Source organism: Xiphophorus couchianus, chromosome 6 (assembly GCF_001444195.1).
Source record: "Xiphophorus couchianus chromosome 6, X_couchianus-1.0, whole genome shotgun sequence".
Taxonomy (NCBI): Eukaryota; Metazoa; Chordata; class Actinopteri; order Cyprinodontiformes; family Poeciliidae; genus Xiphophorus; species Xiphophorus couchianus.
Window position 1 is genome coordinate 14,647,588 of NC_040233.1, and position 15,471 is coordinate 14,663,058.

Consider the following 15,471-nt stretch of genomic DNA (forward strand, 5'->3'; position numbering starts at 1 on the left):
GTGTCAGGACAGAACAGCCAGGCGGTTGTACGTCTCAAAGACTCAGCTCCCCCGATCAACTGGAGGGAGGCCACCGCTGCGGACAGTCGACTCTCTTTTCATGAGGAGCTTGACCTTAACGATCAGACTGCCTACTCCTACCAGCAAATCAGCTGTCTAGACAGTGTTATCAGGTATACAGATAAAAACGGACACTTTGACAAGCCAAGGTTTATTCTTCAGAAAACGAAGCTACCTATTGATCATTTTTTTAAAACTGAAGGTTTTTAGTTTACCAAAAAGATTCTCTCAGTAAAACACTTTGAAACATTCTATTGAATCAAAAAGATTCAAGAATTGTGATCTTCTCCGACCTGTTCTAGTCCACACTCCTGCAATGAAACAAAGTGTCAAACATGAACCGTCTTAAAAATATGATACTTTGGTTCTCCTTAATATTGCTGTTAACCAGCTCGTGATCATAATATCAGTGTTGTGACTGGCTCCTGCAGGTACTTGGAGAGCTATAATGTTCCTGTCCTCATGAAGAGAAAATGTCAGTCATCCTCCAACACCACCTCCTCTAACTCTGATGAGGACAAACAGAAGAAGTCACATACTGTGCAGATCTCTGAAGGTATGTGCTGCTGCCGACCAACCAATAGATCAGATTTTCTACCTCTCCTAACAACTCAAGAAGTTCTTTTGAGGATTTCACACTCTTTCCTGTGAACTTCTGATTCTCTATCTCTCTGAGCCGTCTCTCAAATGCCGGTGCCTTATCTGCAGCTGTTGTTCTCTGTTCTCTTTGGCAGAACCAACCTTATCGAAGGATCAGTCTCGTATTTCTGCTTTGGATGATCCTCACAAAAAGACCAGTGACCCCGCCACTGCGGTAGTGGGCACTTCGATGCCCCTACCAGTGCCAAACAAACCAGAAAGTGTGGTGTCCATTACCAGCCAATGTAGCTACAGTAGCACTATAGTGCATGTTGGGGACAAGAAACCTCAGCCAGAGTCAGGTACAGTGGAGAGAAAAACCTCCAGCCAGAATCTCTCTATTACTCAACATGTTTAAACTAAACACTTCTGGTGACAAAGACAAAGAATGTCTATATGCTGGTGATGTAATAAGTAATTGTTTTACTTGTTATATTTTATTTCCTCAAAAAGATCCTATCCTCTGGTATCAGTAGTTTTGAAACATTTACATACTACTTTTTTTAGTATGTAAATAGCATAACAACAACAAAAAAAGAAAAGATAAAAAGGCATGTTTTTGCAAAGCATCTTAACATGCATGTGTAGATACCACTTACTACAGGAAGACCCTTGGACACAGAAAGACATTTATTTTGTCTTTGTACTTTAGTTTTCACAAGATTTTCCAGGATATACACAGTCTTTGTCACCAGAATTATCTTGACCTTAATCTAAAGACTAAAGCTTCTGTCACACTGTTTCTTATCTTGCCACTTATGTTAGTGTATCTGAAAACGTTTTTTTAACATGAGTTAAAATGTGAACTAATGAGCAAATGGTGGAAAATCCCTTCATGTCATACATATGAAGAATTTTTGTTGTTTTTGTTGAACTACAATTGGATGGATGATGTCTGAATGTCCCTGCATGGCTATCTAGTTATTAGCTGAATTTAATGGAAAATGGATCCAATCCCCTGCTATATCTACCATTTTAAGCATTTAGCATGCTGATTTGAGTGAATCCTCACCACATAGGCCATCTACAAATTGTAATATGGGATTATTTCCTGTTGTTGGGTTAAATAATTGGATCACTGGGGGCACAGTTATTAGACCTGTTGCCTACGATCTTGAACTTTGCATGTTTTTTTGTTATATGCATGGCTTGTTTCCTGGTGCACCAGGTTCCCCATACAGTACAAAAACATTAATTGGACAGACTAAATGGGGATTTAGTCATGCAAAATTCTTTGCCCGTTGGCTGTATCTGGTTCAGCTACGTACTGAACCAGATACAGCATTATCTAAAAGTCTACATTTAGACAATGCAGACTTTGATTAAATTATTTTACAGTGAACATAGTTTCTTTAGGACAGACACAACATGAGATTTGTGAAACCTTCACTGTATTTGTAAAAACAAAAAATAAGCACAACCACCTTTGATTTATACTACTTTGATTTAGACTTAGACTTTAGATTATTTTTAGTAAAAATCTTTAAACAAAACCTGGACTAATTTTCTGAATGCTGTTTACAGATGCTTTAAAAATTGTTTGTGATTCATAGAACTTGTGTTTTAATCCATCCATCCATCCATCCATCCATCTGGTCTTTGAACAGGATAGTTCGTGCATGTTTGTTGTGTGTGGGATAAAGGAAAATGGCCTTGCCAAAGGCACCATTCATGCAGGAACCACCACTGACCATAGAAACTCATAGAAAGGCAGATATGCCATAATGTGACAGGAGTATAAAAATCATAAATAACACAATTGGCAGCTCATAAGTTCATACAGTTTTTAATGTTACAGTGCATAGCTAGGTTTAGGGTCAGATAGCCGTGCCACTTCATCCTATGTCTGCATCTTAAAAGGAACTGAGTTGAATGCAGGGAACGTGCATGTAAGTCTGGGTGAAGGCTCAAGCGTTGGGAAGAAATTCAGTCTGGTGGGTTCAGACTTGCTGACTGGTAAATGATCCTGCCCTCTGAAACTTATCACCAGTCATTATCACTCAGCACAATGTAACATGAACAACAAAAGTATCAAAATTCACAAAGAGTGCATATGTGCAGCTCTGCAATACTTCTAAAAATCTAAAATAAGATCTTGAAATAAAGTAAATATTGTCACAATTTCATTTTTTTCTTTCTATTGTGCAACAGAAAACCCAAAGTGTGCAGTTGTTTGTGTTTATTTTAACTGAAATGAAACCCAGAGAGAGGTTTCTGCTTTTGTATAATATCCTGACACATCATTTGTTTAGCACTTAATTATAGATTAGAGTTGTGCATATTTAGTACAATAACCACTCGGGTTATCAGTATTGTTACTTAGATGTCATCTGTCATTTGTGATTTTGGTTATGAGCAGCTAAGTTGTGAAATGTCAGAAAACCTGTTGGCATCTATGTCTGTGCAAGCCTGTTATCGACTCGTCTTTGCTTTGTTTGTCATCATTGCGGATGGTTAATAGTTCCTTCACATAATACAGCAAGTAAACTTTCCTGTCTCATTGTCGTCCATTCAGAGATCACAGAGGATGTACCTGTTGCAGGAGATATGCAAGAATCCAGCCAGAACATCAACACTCCTCGTCCAGTTTCACCTCCTAGTCAGGAGATGGAGTCCTACAAGAAACTGGGTCTGACTAAGCAGGTGCTGGCAGCTCATACGCAGAAGGAGGAGCAGACCTTTCTCTGTCGCATTCGAGAGCTTCGAGGACTCGCTCCCCACAAAGCAAACGGCTCCCCGCCCCCGGACCAACAAAGAGATGAACGCACCGCCACTGGTACCACTAAACAACACAGTTAAATAATGGTTAAATAGCTGTTCAGACTAGTTTTATTCCTCAGCTGAGCAGCAAGTACATGAGGATGATTGAGAGCATTAAGACCCTCCTCCTGGCTCTGATTGGTTGTCACTGACCAATCAGAGCAAGTGGTGTATTTCTACATCACAGTTATTCATCAATTTTTTCTGATTTGTGGTTGTAAAATGAGAAATGGTTCAAGGAATGTGAATATTTTTGCAAGGGTATTTCATTTGCATTCATTCTTTTAATCTGGTAACTTAATGTCTTTACAAAACAAACTTCTTATTGGTAAATATTTCAAATTGAAAAATACAAATAGTTGTATTAACCATAAATGATGGCCGGTTATAAAGAGACTCTCCTGATGTCGGTGTTGACAGGTGGGCTGGAGACCAAAGGAGATGTTGATTAATTGGTTAAAATGTAAAAACAAATTTCACATTCAAGTGTCTGAAGCCAAAAATAATGGCTTTTATTCAAATTGCTTTGTTTCTAAACATTTCCTTCGTCAATCTACAGCTGCGCACACTGTTCAGCCCAGAAAGCAAGAAGGTCAGAGACCAGAGCGGACGCCCCGCCGAGGAACACGAAACAAGAAGACCAAAACCAAGAGAGCAAAGCTTCTCACTTCTCCAAGCACTGAGGCTGCCCCTCACAAGGAGCGACAGCCACAGCAGCCCCCTCCTCAACCTCAGACAAACCAGAGCCATATGCAGATCCCAGTATCTCCATCTGATGCCTCACAGCCCGTTTTCCCTGCACCATATCCTGTCATGCTGCCAAGCTACCCAATGCAGATCTACGCAAGAACAGATTCTGCGTTGTTACGCACAGAAGCTCCACCACAAGACTTGGTGAATAATCAGGGTGCCCAACTCCCTTTGTTGTTCCCAGGCACTCAGTCTGTCCCCGTAACCTCTCATATGGTCACACCTATTATGGCTTTTGTGCTGCCCAACTACTTATACCCTTTAATTGGACATCAAGCACCACCGGTGCCAGTGTATCAGGTAGACGCTGGGGGTGTCCCAATGCAAGCACAGCCTTTTGATCAGACTGCTTTCTCAAGCCAGGCCGCCTTTGCAACCCCACCTTTCATTAACAGTCAGAACCAGCTCAACCCAATGTTGGCATCCTACCTGTCTCCACCTTTCTACTTCCCTTCCTCCAACGACACCCCAAAGCCCCCGGCGGAAGGCCGCTCCCGCTCCTCCACACCACAGTCTGGCGAAAGTGAAGGTCAGCCGTCCCCGCCTCTGTTCCAGTCCCGCTGCAGCTCGCCTCTGAACCTGCTGGAGCTGGAGTTCTCTGTGGACAGGCAGGACAATGCGCCTCATGCTTCAGTAGGACAAGGGAGTAACATGGCGGAGAGGGAGAAAGGAGCAAGTGCCAGCAAAGCAAAGGAGAGGGAGATGAAAGAGGTAAACAGATTGAAAGACAGAGAGGAAAAAGTTATTTTATGTCATTGTGTTGTCCTCAAGTCTTTCGTTGTTTCTGACTGATGTTCTTCACATGTGGCCTCTGAACATTTCAAAATGATGTCCCCGTAATACATTGAGCTGTATGCCTCGTTTTCCCGTTAGGGCTTTATTCCCCTCACTACCTGGATTCTTAACATATTCCCAGCAATAAACTGACAGAGTTTCTTTTATTTGTTTTGCAATGTGTAAAATCAAGTGAGCTAAGACTCCTTAGATGAATTGTGGCTTTGGGTGTTAATGATACTATTATCCCTTACACCCTTTAGCCCTCTCTCAGTCTACTTGGTCCATCTGGACCCTTGTATTTCCAACCCACATCCTGTGTCTGTGAGCGTTTGTCTTGGGATAAAGTGTGGTCTAGGCTTGGGTCTGGCAGCAATGAGGTAGGCAAATCCTCAGAAAAACTCAACATTCTTCAAATCCCATTCCAATCCATGTCAATTCTAAAAGCTTGTTTTTATGATCATATGTTACTTGTATCTTAACCTGCAAGGCTTTCATTTTTTCAACAGATAGCTAAGATTGAAAGTATAAAAAGCAAAAATAGTAAAAAAAAAAACTGTAAATAGTTAAATTCAGCTATACTTAGACTTTATACCTTTTCTTTCTGTAAGCTGACTGTGAAATACAGTCTAAGCTCAATTTAAATCCGAAGCACAGAGCTTTACAGAAATGTTCACAAACATCCATGTTTTGTTTTTGATTGGGAATTTGTATAAATTTCGAGTAAAATGATAGATGCTTTTAAAATTGCTTTATGCAGATGTTTTTAGCATATGATCAGTGTGGAGGATTTACCCAGAAAAAGGTCTGTGTGGGAGGTTGTCCATTTTACCAGGAGCTTTTGCATGAAATGTATTGGTCAGAATGTGCTGATGATTTTGAATTTGTTTAATTTTTGCCACTTTGGTAAGGAAAATGCATCTGTGGATTGAACAGAAAGTGGATGACAAAACAGTATTGATCACTTTCCAATTTAAGCTCAGAGCAAATATACACTCCAAATAATGGTCCGTCTGTACGAGCTAACTATAAAAGGTATTCTTCCTATCAACATGGACTTTTAATTAGATGCGTCCAGCTGTTGTCTGCTGTCTTTGCAATCAAATCAAAATGTCACCACCTCTTTACTTTCTGAAACTTTTCAATGATGAAGTGTCACCATGTGAAACACTGAATGCATGGTGTTCATATTATTTGCTCATATTTTTTGCAATCCAACCAGTTCTTTGTAATATGCTATCAGATTCAGTGATGTTTTGATAATGATGAATTTGCGGTATATTGTGCAGCACTAATTCAGTTTCGCTGTGTGGCCTCGATCTTTCCTCTCCATCCACTTTAGAAATGAGTAAACACTAAATGTACATTAACAAAATCCCTTTCATGTTCTTACAGTTACACCTGTCTCTGTGCATTAAAGAGACTCTACATAGATTAAAAAAGTGTAATTGGAGTGGCAAAATCTATGCTCTTTTTTAAAAAAATGGATAAATGGTCATGGTATAAAAGACCAGTTGAGATGGCGATGCCATGGTCGAGCAGGAACTTATTCCCAGTACTGAGATTTAGAGCATTATTAATATCAGTGCTGTAATATCTGTGTTTTTTTTGCAGAGGAGCGATGAAGGTAACAACAGTGATGTCATCTCAACATCCAGCGACATGCTGGACATCATCCTTCAAGAGGACTCCTGCTCAGCCACGTCCGGCTCCATGGGCTCTGGCTCCAACGGCTTTGGGACTTCAGCAAGCAGAATGTCCAAGAGCAGGACGTCAGCCAGCAGCGCCTCGGCCAGTGGGGCATCAGGCAGTTTTTCAGGTCGGCATTCAAACGTCAGCTTCAAAGAAACGCAAACAAAAACACAATTTTTCGCACCCTCCGCCGGGGAGGTTGCTAAAACAATTGCAGCATACAGAGAATAAAACATTAAAGTCAACATAAGGGTTTTTTTTAATGATTAACTCGTTTGTCATAAAAATATGTGGTGCTTGGCTTTTTTTTCCAGGAAGCAACAACAGCAGTAAATACTTTGGCAGTGTGGACTCATCGCAGAGCAGCCAGAAGCACAAAGGCCTCCTTAGGAGCAGTGAGGAAAGACCGGCGGAGACAGGGCTCCTCAAGTGTGTCCTGCAGGACCCCGTCTGGCTGCTGAAGGCCAACACAGATGAGAAAGTCATGATGACCTATGAACTGCCCTCGCGGTGAGTCGAAGGACATGCGCAGCCAGCGAGGAGTAGGAAGGAGGTTTTTGTTATCACTGTGGTTTGAAACTTAAACAGCTTTTGGTTGGATCAGAAATGCAACGAAACATTCAAACATTTTAATTTCTTCTTTGTGGTTTAGTTCTTGAATGATTATAGCAAAAGATGTATCCAGGTAACAGAAAGTCACAAATGCATACCAGGTGCTTTCTATAATGTTGTAGGAGGAGACTGATTGTTGTCCTGTTGGTGGTTGTATAAAACATTAACATCAGGAGACCAATTATTGTGGCACTGATCATTTTTGTTTAAAAAAGAGCTATTTCAAATATGTTGTACAGGGTTTTTCAAACATCATAGGTTTATTTTTGCTTTACACACAGAAATTAAATTATTCAACAAAAAAAGTCATTATTATTGAAATTATTACCCCTTTCAGGAACTGACCTTTTTGCACAAACCACTGTTGTGTCATGATGTGTGTGAAGTTACAATAGATGGTTTTAGTATAAAGACCAGACTAACGGTTGGCAAAGACCAACCGTTAGTCTGGTCTTTACCTGATGCTTTTCATTGGATAAAGTATCAAGTCAAGAACTAAACAAACTGGTCTGAACTTGAGAAAAAGACGACTATTGATGTACAATAAGCAGTAGGAGAAACAATTCTCACCTTGTTTCCAAATGTCAAGAATTAGAGTGAGAAGTTTAATCTAGAAATGCATAGAAAAGAGAGCACAAGAGAAGCCTGGCAGAGGCAGGAAGCAAAAGATTTAAAAGACCCTGGGAAGAGAACTAGCGAGAGACGTCAGTAACAACTGCCAAGACACAAAGCAATGGTCAGGAATTGTTGTCATAAATATGTTGGATAGATCTCTCCAAAGAAATGGATTGAAAGGGTACAATAATACTCTACTTTTGCAAACAAAAAAAAAATATGACAACACTATGTTTTTGCTGGTGAAGGACTATCTCCAGACAATTAAAGTGAGTGCCACTGACTGACCTGCACATAGACCTGACTTGAATCCCCTGAAAGTATGCAGAGTGAACTGAAGATGAAGGTCAAGCCAAAAGGCCATTAAATCTGACTAACACTGAAAGAACTGCTAACGAAGAACAGGCTGGGATTTCTAAGGAGAATAAATGTATTTCTTTTTCTTATTTCTAAGGGCAAATTAACAACACAGACTCAGCGAAAATAAATAAAGGAAGTCTACAAAAACTTTGTTCAAAAGTTATAGCTTTCTTCAAACAATTACATTTTCATGTTAACTTTATCCACGAAGCTTTTGACTTTTATCAGACCCTGACAGCCCAAACATTTCAGAGTTGTCACCTTCTACAGAAATATTCTAAATATTGACCACGTCCTAAATAAACAGTGCTTTTACTTCTTTCTTCACAAGAGTTGCAGATATGATATGTCAATAATAAAATGATGTCTTATACCGTATACATTTACACTCTATTATTACAGTGTTTAATTTAAAGTAGGACATGAATCTGATTAACATGGAACCAGTTCTGTTCATAGCATCCCTCTCTGTCCGGTAGTGAAAGCTTTATATTTAAAGAAATTTGAATCATTTAAACCTGCTGTAGAGACATTAGTTTACCAGTAGAGGGCGCCCCAGTGTTAATGCTGACGTTGGTTCAATGATCCTCATAATGAGAGACATCAAATTTTGTTGGTTTTTACTGCAGGGATGTTTCAGCAACTTACACACTTATGACAAAAGTGGGATTCTGATATTTTGAGTGTTTTAAGTTGTTCATGATTTTATGTTTTCTTATGTCAACTTCCCTTGTAATAATTATGTGTGTGTATTCCTGAGTTGATCTACAACACGTGGTGAAAAAACTTAAGCCACTTAAGGCTTTTGGATAATGTTACAAATAAAAATGTAATGTATGAAATAAATCTGTAATTCAAAACAGGTGATGTCAGTAAATATTTGTAATGATTCCTTAGTATAAATGTATCAACAAAAGAAGATTGTTACTGAATAAATGTATGCCGCAAAAATATGCAGAGGTTCCCTTTGGTGTTTCAATACATCCATTAGAAGTTTTTTGATTATATTAGATTAAATATATATGAAATGACACTCTACATTATAGTAACTATACATGTCAAAGAGTAAAGGACAGATTGAAGTAGAATATCTACATCCCTAATCTTCTGACCATCAAATGATTCTGTGTGGTTAAGGATTTAGTTTGTAACGACATTTTACAGCAAAACAATGTAGGATTACATTCCACAAATGCCAGCTTTAGCATCTGCAACAACTAAAAGCTGTTATATTAATGTCATCTAGAGGGAGCGCTAAGTTCTCTACGCTAAAAAGGCTCTGTCATGAACCATAAGAAATGGAAATAGTCTATTCCAACTAGAGTTTTTTTTGTTTGTTTTTCACAGAATGAGCACAATATGTAACTTAACAATTCTCTGATGTCTTTTACTTATTCAAAGTTTACTTAATCTTCAGCTTTAATGCACCCGTTAAAGCAGATCTAAACAAATTTTTATATATGTTGACAAGAAAGTTGCCACTGTATAAATAAAATAAAACCGAAGAATGATTGTTTACCCAACTTTTGCAACTTTTTAAAACATTTTTGTGTGTCTTCCAGGGACATTGACAGAGTGCTGGAAGAAGACAATGAGAAGATAAGGGTGCTGCAGCAGTGCCAGCCCCACTTTTCAGTGGACCAGAAGAAGGAGCTGTGCGAAGTCCACCCCTGGATAGAGAAGGGAGAGTTACCCAAAGCCATCAACGTTGAGGTAGAAAAAAACCTTCGGTTTCATTTTAACACATACTGCTCCTATTGGCATAACTTTGAAAAACTTTTATCATTTTTTTTTTACTACTTTTCCTGTCGCAATATGGTTCCAACTTGTAGTTTGTGGTAGTTAGTCATTTCTATAATGTAAATTGAGAAACATAATGAAAAAAAAAGAGTCAAATGCAAAGCAATACCATAAAACAGCTGAAAGCTGAAACTTAGGCACTGATGCATAAAACAACGATTATTATGAGCCTTTCCTGTATTTATATGTTTTGTCTCTAAACTTCACTCCTTAATTTAGGATTTAAACACATTTGTGATTTCTAGGGATGCACCTGGTGTGACAACACCTCAGAGACTGCAGCAACAGTTGGAGCAGAAGACCAGCCAGATTTGGGACTGGGTGATACAGAGACCGGAGAGGACTGCTGCCCAGAGAGGCTCAGAGGCGAACCTTTAACCTCTGCCATGGTCTCCTGTCACTCAGGTCCTCCTTCAAGCTGCAGCCCACGGGCAGAAGAAGCAAATCAGCAAGAGTTTTAAAGAAACTGCTGCTCTGCTGCCTTAGATGAGCCGTTTTGCTCTGCGTTGCAGTACAATCTGTGCATTTGTAAAATGTGAACGTCTGTGGTGATTAATTTCGTTTTATTTTTAGCTGCATTAGGCAGGGTCACTTAGTTGCTTCTGGGATAAAGGCCGAGCTTTGTGACTTTGTGTGTTTAGTGATTTGCCTTCTTTCGCATATCGCAGTGTGGCACCTTGAAAGAATTTCATGCACTGATGTAGGAGATAAAACATGTGACAAGGAAACAGAACAATGTTCATAATCATGCTCAAAGCATGACAACAGATGCCAAGCAAACACATGCCAGACTGTGAGACAGTTAATGACATCAGTATTTCAGGATATTTTCCCAGTTAAGTTAGGTGAGGTGAAAAAGATTTGGGTTTTTGTTGGGGTTTTTTGCAACAAGCTGTTGTTATTCATTGTCATAAGATACTGGATGAACATATGTGCACTTTTCTGGTGCTAAAAGGAAGAATTATTGGTATTCCTTAGCAGCTACAATTGCTCAAACTCATTTTTGGGACTGGGAAATTCAAACCTGTTAAGCTATCCATCATTTCAGTCCCTTCTGCCCCACATAAAAACATGCTCTGATTCTTGCCTTTAGTGGAGTAACATGCGGTCCACCAAACTTGACATAAAGGCCAGTTATTCATAATATATTTTACCTTATTTGGTTATTTAAGAAGCTCCAGGCAGAATGTCAGCCTGGTTTGTTTTTTATTGATTGTTTATCTGGCACTCCGTACATTATTGAAGGTGAGAGCAAGCTGGTAGTAAAATGAGAATAATGGGAGGAAAATGTGCAATATTTCCTTCTGAAATGCCATAAAGTAGAAACCATATCCCACATAATAAAATCACATGCAATCCTGCAGTATTTATTAAGCTGATCAGAATATTTAACAGGATATGACTGAGCATGTGCATAATGCCGCTTTTACTCGGTTGTAGTGTTTCAAAAATATTTTGTTTTTCTTCGGAGCCAGGTGTTACCAAACTATGCTTGACGTGGGTTCGGCATATTTTAGTTATTTGTATCTTATGAAATGCATCAGTTGTTTCAGATGTGAAATTCTTATTTCTTTGCACTCGTTAACCTTTGAAAAAGTCTTTGAGTATATATATACTGTATATATGTATATATTTTGCATACATGCTTTTTGAATGCATTTTTTAGAAAAAAAAAAAAAAATTAAAAAACAGACAGGACCAAGAAGGCTAATGCTGACTGCAAATCAGAAAGGGAAAAATAACTCTGTGGTTGTTTACAGTGGATAAGGTTGGTAGAGTAAGAGATGACACCAGCTCATTATAAGCCAAAAACCTGAAATGTTTATTATTATTTTAGAAACTTAAGATGCCTGGAGTTTTTTTATGTTATAATTTCACCTGACAATCCATGCTATTTCTCTGTAACTTTTCTGAATGTGTCATTAGTCTGTCTGCTATTTCAGCAGGCTTATCAAGCACCTTTCTTTTTCATGTCCTTATTTTTTCTTGGTTCAATGAAAATAAACATTTTCTTGACATAAAATGTTTAATTTGAAAACAACATTGTTTTGCATATTACCTACGTCACTTTCACATCCACATATCATTGCCTTTTGTTTATTTCCCTGTATGCACATTTTGTTAGTGTGACATCGATGAAACAGTAAAAGTTTTGATATAATTAAAAGATTGATAGATTTAGTTAGATACCAGGGCTGGTTCTCCAAGCAAATTCAGTACAATAGAAGACTGCAGGACGCTAAAGAAAACCTCTGAAGCCTTCAAATGTTATCACAAAACAGCAAGTTGAAGATGCTCACAAATGTGAGACAGCAGGTCTGTCCAATCTGAAAGATACTGAACAAGTTCATCATTCATTGTATTTGTGCAAGGAGGCAACCTTTGTGCTGTAAAGGTCAGACTAAAGTTTGTTAAAGAAAATCTGGGATAGCATTTAACACAACGGATCATACTGCATATCAGGAGAAAAACTTTATAGTTACTGTGAAGAATGGAGGTGGAAGTGTCATGGTTATTGGCTAACAAAGTAACCGAATGCACCAAAAATTCTACCATCAAAGGTGTCAAGGAAGAAAGTGTGATATCTGTGACAGAACTGGACTCGGAAACATTGCAATGGCCTTAAACATCCCATAACTCCACGGGTCAAAGAGCAAAGAAGTGGAAACTCCTGTTAGAAGCCCAGACTTTGATCTCATTGAGAAGCCCTCGGGTCACTCAAAGGGGATTAAGGTTACCCTTAAAATGTCTGAGAGATGAAGGTGAGGAGTTGGGCAAACATTCCTCAAACCAATGTCAGAGACTACCTTTTTACTCAGAATACACAGCTGTGTTGACGTCTTTCAAGTAATGAACAAAAGTAGGATAACTTGCTGTTTAACTCTAATTAAATCACCTTCTTTGTCAGATATGGCCATAAAAATAAAAACAAATACATTTGATAACTTTTCTTTTGAAAGAACAGAACGATTAATGGGGTGTACACAATTTTCAAATTGGATGAAAAATGTGCACTTGTTCATTTGACTAAATATTTGTTTATAGGCTTGTTGGACTTTGGACCCACGCCACGACGCAGCTGGTCGGATTGTCAAGGCCTTTGATCGACAAAACCTTAAAGTGGTATGACCACTGGGTGGCGATAAAATGCATTAATATAAAAGAATGCGCCAATGACGCTACAATTCGCATTCAGATTAGGAAAGAGCATGCATAATGTTAACGTTTTCCTGTCCTGTGGTTGTGACTTTCATTTCCCTGATGCAAATCGATGTCTGTCTGACTGAAAAGCTACGGAGACTACTCTGCTGTCAAGTCCTGACAGATCCTCCACATCAAAGCGACCTTGTTCGCAGTCTTCTCTACTTTCACACCTCACATTTCATACAAATACAAGTGTGGATTTGGTAGTTGCCTTAATCTGAAAAAATTGTGGAGTAGAACCAGGCTTTATTATTATTATTATTATTATTATTATTATTATTATTATTATTATTTCATGCATTCTTTTGGTGGCGTAAATAAACAAGCTATCTGATAGCTTGAGTTTGTAAAGCGCTTGATAAGAGTGGCAAGTAGCTACTCTGCATGTTAGGCTACAGATTTAGGACAAGGTGCAAAGTGCTAGCCTGCTGCGCTTATTTACATCTGTTGATCTGCAAATCCGGTCTTTCTTTCGTTCTTTCTTCTTCAAACAATGAAGTGAAACCGTAGTTGTTTCACATTAACAAGAAATACTTCAAAAGGTTGTGTTTTTTTATGTAGGCTATATGTTCTTGCATGATGTTAGACAAATACTGCGTGACCAAGAATGCGTGTTTCTTCAAATATTATTTTTTGAAGATTATAGTTCAGACGTGTCCAAACATTCTCCAATCAGCCAATCATTCCCAGTATTACGTTCGGTAAATACAGCATTATGCATTATTATTCGTGCAGGGAAGCTTTTCATATTTTGTCACTTTATGGCTGCACTCTTTAATGCACTGGGACTTTATGTGAAAGCCTATACCAGCTTTTCATTTCTCAATATTCTCAATTGTATTTAGGTCTTGACGTTATTCTAACACATGGATATATTTTGATCTAAACCAGCTCTCCTGCTGTTTAGCGTAATCTTACTGGAAAGTGATGTCTTTTGCAGCCTAGAGATAGTATGGTGTACTATGCCCACACCATAATATGTGTGTTCAGGGTAGTGTGTGTAGTGATAGTTTTGTGTTTGCCACAGTTTTTTTGCGACATAACCTGCAATAAGATGGACTTCTCATGACTTTCTGTTTGCCACTTTTCCAAACAGACCGTCTTTGAGAATCTCTGCATCTCCTCCAGAGAAGTATTGGATTCTTTGCCTTTTCCTCTGATTACTAGACTGGGATGTTTCCACTTTGGCAATTTGCTCTTTATTTTGAGATGAAGGACAATGTTTTATAACCTACCCATGCTTTCAACTTTTCCACAATTGTATTACTGACCTGTCCAAGATGTTTACTGATGTTGTTTGTTCACTAGTGTTCACTAGTGTTCACTGACAACCATTTTTATACCGAGGTGGAAGCCATTCTGCTGCAATTCAATTTATTTAGTGGTAAGTAAAGGGGCCACACAAAAATAAATGCCCCACTTTTCAGATTTTTAATTTGTAAAATACATTTTCCTTCCAATTTACAGTTGCACACTGCTATGTGTTGATCTTTCCCGACAAAGTGCAATGGGTATGGAAGCTTTTCAGTGGTGCTGTAGAATGATTATTTAAATGTATTAATATTTCTCCTGTGATTTTCTAAATTGTCACAATCACAAGACCTGGTAGAGGTGTTAGGACTGCTGACTGCAAAATAATTGACATTCGGTGAATATTGCAGGAACATAGGAGACACATGGATTCAGAGCATGCTCAGAAGTACTGGTTGATCTGAAATCTGGGAGAGCTGAGTAACATTTTCCTCCACGTCCATCACAATGCAGGAACACAATTAGAAACTTAATCGCTTTTGATCCTGAAGCCGTTCAATAATTTGCTATTGAATGCACACCCAAATTCAGTACATTATGATAAACTGGTGCTTATAGGAAATTGATTCTCATGACCATCCATGTATCCAAGGTATTAAAAAAAAAAAACATATAAAAGCTGAGCTCAAACAGAGCTATAAAACCCATTTGACATGTTCAGAACGAGGCCTATAAAAGGAGCGATTACTCATTTCACACCTCACAAATGCCTACGATGTGCAAAGAAATCTTTGAGCGAGAGAGAAAGGGAGAGGGAGGGCTCACACAATCTGGCTCACAACTGCAGAGTAAATCTTTATAACAGACGAGGGTGGGTGGTTAGTGGGATCCTTCTGTGTAAAAGTCGCTTTTTAGGAGCGAGAAAGGTGCATAAATAGAATGTCCACAGAGGTC

The 15,471-nt window shown here is 38.6% G+C and overlaps 1 protein-coding gene across 5 annotated transcripts in view; it reads left to right on the top strand.

The window, feature by feature from the left end:
• The window catches only part of LOC114146573 (period circadian protein homolog 2-like), a 32,475-nt gene extending 20,376 nt beyond the window's left edge, over nt 1-12,099 (top strand). For 3 of the 5 annotated variants that reach the window (XM_028020767.1, XM_028020765.1, XM_028020766.1), the window contains 10 exons: nt 2-173; nt 492-616; nt 795-1,001; nt 3,215-3,475; nt 4,019-4,920; nt 5,247-5,363; nt 6,598-6,802; nt 6,990-7,185; nt 9,825-9,975; nt 10,308-12,099. In XM_028020767.1, the coding sequence (XP_027876568.1) occupies nt 2-173; nt 492-616; nt 795-1,001; nt 3,215-3,475; nt 4,019-4,920; nt 5,247-5,363; nt 6,598-6,802; nt 6,990-7,185; nt 9,825-9,975; nt 10,308-10,523 (2,552 nt within the window). In that variant the 3' untranslated portion in view covers nt 10,524-12,099. The remainder of the gene's footprint in view (nt 1; nt 174-491; nt 617-794; nt 1,002-3,214; nt 3,476-4,018; nt 4,921-5,246; nt 5,364-6,597; nt 6,803-6,989; nt 7,186-9,824; nt 9,976-10,307) is intronic. The other 2 variants (XM_028020769.1, XM_028020768.1) reach the window with 2 other exon arrangements.
• Nucleotides 12,100-15,471: the final 3,372 nt, after the last annotated feature.